Source organism: Solanum pennellii, chromosome 12, assembly GCF_001406875.1.
Source record: "Solanum pennellii chromosome 12, SPENNV200".
NCBI lineage: Eukaryota > Viridiplantae > Streptophyta > Magnoliopsida > Solanales > Solanaceae > Solanum > Solanum pennellii.
Window position 1 is genome coordinate 59325885 of NC_028648.1, and position 5910 is coordinate 59331794.

Below are 5910 nucleotides of genomic sequence, written 5' to 3' on the forward strand. Positions count from 1 at the left end.
TTGATCTATGATTGACTTGCAAGCGGTGAGTTTAATACATCATTTATTTAATCATATCATTTTTTAATCTTAAAAGTAGTATTTTAAGTTTCTAATATTTGATTTTATCTTAAAAGGTCCAAGAGTCAAGACAATGAAGAAATAATTTTGTTGGCACGTGACACTTGAAAGTTGAAAGCGATCTCATGGAAGAAAGTCAAGAAACTCATTATTGTTGTTTGTTATTGTTGACATTTGAATTGAAAGTAATCTCATGGAAGAAGACAAGAAGTTTAAAGTACATTGTTGGTTGCTTATTATTGTTTATTATGACTTATGAGCTCATGAAAGACTTTATTGTTACTTGTTAGATTGTTATTATGTTGTATTTGTGAAGACATTAACTACAAATATACAATGCAACTTTTGTTTTTGTGTCATTGTGAATTTCAAATTGTGTGTTTTAGTGATATTGTGAATTTAAAATTTGCGGTGTTAATGCCTAATGACATATTGAATCATTGATATATTGAAATTGGTAGTAAATTAGTAATGCACTTCTTTGATTTATTGTCTATTTTTACTTTTTAGCCCATTAAGTTGAAAAATCAAACAAAAAATTGAAAAAATTGTAAAGTTTAAAATTTTAAAAAGCCCACTAAGCAGGCCCATTAAAAAAATGAAATAAAAAACCGAACCGAATTAATAAAAATCGAACCGAATTAACAAAACCGAACCGAACCGAAATATTTCGATTCGGTATTCGGTACACAATTTACAAAAACCGAAAACCGAAAAAACCAAAAAAAAACCAAAACCGAACCGAAATACCAAATGCCCACCCCTAAATTCTTACATTGTTTTTAAATGAAAATAGAAGTAGTTTGTTTTATTGTTGAGAAGTTTGTGTTTGTGAAAAAAAAATAAAAGCAGAAAATTATTTTTTTTAATATTAAAATATCTCTTTTATAAATATATATTCTCTATTATTTAATTAACGTATCTCGTTGGGTTAAGTTTCATTCAATTTTTTTTATTTATGTTGATATACTATTATACTTATATTATATATATCATTTTACGTTTTATTTTACTTAGTAAGAAATAAAGGTAACAATAATTTCTTGCAGGGTTAAAAATATGAAGGAGTCTACTTATTTTTGTGGTGAATTTTTTGTATATAGTGGTTTAATTTGTGAAATGATTTTTAAATAATGAATATGTACATTTTACTTTAATTAAAATAAAGTTTTCATTAAAATTTTGTAATACATATTTAAAATAATTTCTCTTTATAAAATATTATTAATATGGAAAAAGAGTTTGATATACCAAACATATATTATGATCAACCATGTAAAATTTCAAGATATTTTTAGTCAGTCATTATATATTTACAATTCTTGAGAAATGTGATAATGTTAAATCATTTAATTTTTGTGAAATATTCCTACTAAAATTTACTCTCTTTTATCTTATAACAATCGAATACTAGAAAACATATTCAAAAGCTTGATGAGATTATTTCTGCCCACACGAAGTATGGATAAATTACCTAATTTGTAATAATTAGAATTCAATATAAGGAAAATGAAGATCAGTAAACAAGTCTGAATAATTTTCAGACTCTAGGCTGCTGAAAGCTGAATTATTCAGCTTCAGACCTTCATTAAGTGCAAAAATGAGGAATTGAACTTGTATAAAATTAAATAAGTAAATGTATGCGTCCTACTCGACATAATACAAATAAGACGTTACATCGAACACAAAATTGTCATGTAGGACATAAACATGGACAAATGTGCTTATTAGTTCAATTTATACAAATTTATTTGTCAATTTATATACTCATAAAGTAGAGGACATAGATATTAATGACCAAGTTAAAAGACTTAGTTTATATATTATGCCAATTATTTATTTATCTCAAACGTTTGCTTTGATGCATATTAAATTTACTTATTACAACAAATCTCATGAGTTTCAGTTGCAAACAACGATTGCATCAACATGGCATTTTGTTACACTATCCACAAAATAGTGGAACACTCAACAAGATCAGTAACAGATTGAAAATGAAGCTGAATCGCGTATCGGACCTGATCACTGGAGAAAGAAATAAGCTTTCGGTTTATGTTTCTTTACTAAGTTCTTCTTTTGAGATGTCCGTTCACTCGAAACATTCGATAAAATAGCTACTGATAATTTACCTTGAGCCATGCTGAGGAACCTTTAGAAGAAAATCAAAGATGTGGGCACGACACTGGGCTATGTCCCACTTATATATACTAGTTCTCAACACGTGTATAGCCAGTCATGTAGGAATTGATTTGTAAAAAGTAGTAAACATTATTAAAATGAAACATTGAATAACTACTAATGCATGAAAAAAAATATTAAAGTACTAAGTTGTGAATAATCAACTTGGATCGTCATACAGTGGACTTGTTTGTTGAGGTGAAGATGACTGGATATTGTATGAATTTACAAAAATGAGCAATCAATTAGGTCCACAGCAAAATCATATAGAAAGCAAGAAGGATGGAGACAACGTCTATATCATTAAGCGTCATGAGTGACAACTTCACCTCAAACTCGGGATCTACCAAAGCTAACGACAAGAGAAGCAATGGGTTCGTGAACCAATTATCTGCCAGTGCCAGCTTGATTAGAAGTGATTGCAATTTGCAAGAACAGAACAGAGTGGTACTTTCCGTTTTTCAAGTTATGGGACTTCTGTTCCATTTCTTCATTTCAGGCGTGGATAGATATATTAATTGAGTTTCTACATGCTTATACCACTCCAATCACGTTTCTGTGTGGTATTGAAGCGGCCAATATGTTTAATACTAGTCGCTGATGATTCGTCTTTACCTAGGAAATGCAGGATCTAGGCAGTTTTATACCATGGAACGATATGGCAGTGGTACTTTTTGCTGCTATCTATGCTTTGATAAGAAAATAATAGCAGTCACACCATGGAGTGTGTTAAGGTTCCACTCAAATTGGACATGGTGGATTGAAAGGCTTGTGAGTTAATTTTCCGAATTTGTCACACATACAGAAACACTTGATCCGTCACACTAATATTGGGTCTTTCTACGACAAACGGAGGCCTTGAGATGTGATAATACAAAAAATAATGAAATGAAGACTTGTTAACAGTAACATTTAACACACTTTCATCCATTGCCTTCCTTCCATACAATCCAACCATTCCATACAATTTAGATTTCATGGATTTGATTGCAAGTATAAACATGTTATCAAAGTTGGAGTCTTGGACATAACCGGAAAAATGCATATAAGTAGTAATAGATCATACGTATCTTGAACACACAAATTAACACTATGTTCTGAATTCCCATGTTAACATGAGATTAGTCGCTTGGTCAATTAGAGAGGTGGATTTCAACCAGGAATACCAAATGGAGGCAGTTCCCTCCTCAACTGCACCATTACAACTGCTGACTTCTTTTAATCTATGATGATTGTGGAATAGCTCGGTATTGAATGGACATTCTTTACCGCATTTTTGCTTTTGTGTACACCATTTTAGTGCAGAAAATACCTGTATTTAAAATATAAGAAATAGAGAATACAATAATGCCTATGAGACAAACAGTCAACATAAATCAACAGATAACTAATATCAACCCTTTAGAATAGTTAAGCTCCAATGTCTTAGTGTTTACAACAAGAGACGACGTTTTTTGAAAGGATTTCCAGTAAAGCAAGAAGTTACCTCGAGTGCTTTGCTATTTGTACATGGAAGAATGGAAATGATCTCGGGATTGTTGATCATTAACTTTCTAATGATCGATTCAACATCCAGTACGGGTGCAATGATCATCTCGATATCATTACTTGAAGGAATAACAATATCTCTTGGATTTTCATAAATAAGGATGTTGTTTGTCTGCAAGAATTTTATGAATGGCATAGCTTAAACCAAATTCAACAAATGATGCATAAATCGAAGGCAGAAAAAGAATGGAAAGTACCTTGCGGCAAAATATCACTAATATCAAACCTTTAGAATAGTTGAACTTTTGAACAAAGTGATGAATATGTGTATACCAACTTCTGTCTACTGATCCAAAGTTTGTGCTTGTCGAGAAGAAATTGAGTTGGGATCTTTCCAGGGAAGAAGGATTCATAGATGGGAAGGGCATTTTATCACCATAATAATCAAATTCCAATAAATTTGATGCTTGAATCGTGACCTTTTCTAGACTCTTCAATGCTACTAAAGTCAATCTCTTGAGCTTTTCACTCTGAATCTCTATATTTTTCAGCTTAAAACACCATGTTAGATCCAATTCTAAAATGTTTGGGAACTTATAGTATACATCTCGAAACTGTTGGTCTGTGATGCTGGCACCAATGAGCTTGAGTGTTTGTAAAGTATTGTAACCATCCAAAATATCAATTTTGCAAGGACGATCAGTATGCTCTTCATATTTAAAGCATTGAAGATTTGGGGCCTGGAGTATCACACTATTGAATTTGCAGGGTACAACAAGTAAATTCTCCAGATGTACTGGGCCAAACTTGCAATTTTTTTATTCCTCGGCAATCGACTAGGGATAGATTTCTGATGAAAAGGGATCTATCGATAATTCTTTGCAATTGAGCATCTGATATACGGACACAGTGCAAATAAAGATCCTCAAGACAATCAAATCTTATGTGAGTGGTGCTAATATCAAATTCAAACTTGCACTTTTCTAACCGCAATGTTTTCAGGTTTTTAGCGTCATAAATAACATCAGGTAAGCTATATGGTTTACTTCAATATCCAGCATTCCGACTTTAAGTTTAACCGCCAATTCAATCCAAGTATCCAAGTGAGAATCCACTTCAAGATGTAATTTTTGTTCGACATGGAATCGCAGAGATTGATCAACTAACTTGACATAGTTTTCCAGGGGCATATATTTTTCGCCTTGAAATTGATGGAACATGAGATTAGGTCTTGAAGACCAACAATAGTACCATCTCTTGGACAAGATACAACTTCTTGCCGCCTCTCTCACGTTGAGTTTAGTTCAACATAAGATTTGATGAATGATATGCACAGGCAATTCTAATATTCTGTCTTCTCTACAAACTCTTTTCGCCATATTATACTGCATCGTTTTTTGTTTTGTATTGTTGGTGCCGCTGTATTTCCACTTTTAAGGGTTTTACTTGGATTCCTAGTGGGAATTTATCACTAATATATTAAGTGAATTAGCAACTTTTAACACCTTGTGTCAAATTAGCTTTTTAGATTATGTGATGGTATAACAAATTTAGTACACTTACTTAAACACTCAATTGATTAATAAATTTATTCAGCTTTTACTTTCTAATTGTCTTTAACCAATGATGACTGTAGGAATAAATATGATTGTAATCAACTTTGTTACTCAAGTCAATAAAAACAGTGCGATATCGACAGGAGCTTTATTCGAATCTTTGTCTACCAGATCAGCTTTGACCTTTGCCGCAAATGTAGGTTTTAATGGAGTAATATTGTTTTTCCTATTCTTTGGCATCACATTTTGCTCTTCTTTGGAAGTATTAGTTTTGGTAGAGTTGATGATTGTGTTTGGGATATACACTGTTAATCATTTGTTAAGAAATAATATTTATTAGAGAATAAATATTTGCTAAAATTCAATAGATCATATATTCGTTTATGATGTCTATTTACTTATATAGTAGATGATTTAGTGTGTAGAGTTTTATCTTATACACAGAGGATTAAATTATCGGTTCTTATAAGTATAAAGTTTTTAATTCGCAATCTAGGATGAAAATTGGACATATGCCATCGGGTACGATTGTAGCACAAGATTATATGTAATTTGTCCTGATTATGGGAACGGTATAATAGTTCCAATTTCTTGTGCTAGTACGTTTTGTATTTATTGAATGGGGACC

General features: G+C 31.5%; 1 protein-coding gene across 1 annotated transcript; it reads right to left on the reverse strand.

The window, feature by feature from the left end:
* Positions 1 to 3328: 3328 nt before the first annotated feature.
* Positions 3329 to 3922, reverse strand: LOC114075331. Its single transcript, XM_027913812.1, has 2 exons — positions 3725 to 3922; positions 3329 to 3550 (listed from the first exon to the last, which is right to left on the reverse strand). The coding sequence occupies exons 1-2, from the start codon at positions 3920 to 3922 to the stop codon at positions 3329 to 3331; spliced, it is 420 nt and encodes a 139-aa protein (XP_027769613.1).
* Between the last annotated feature and the right edge of the window lie 1988 nt (positions 3923 to 5910).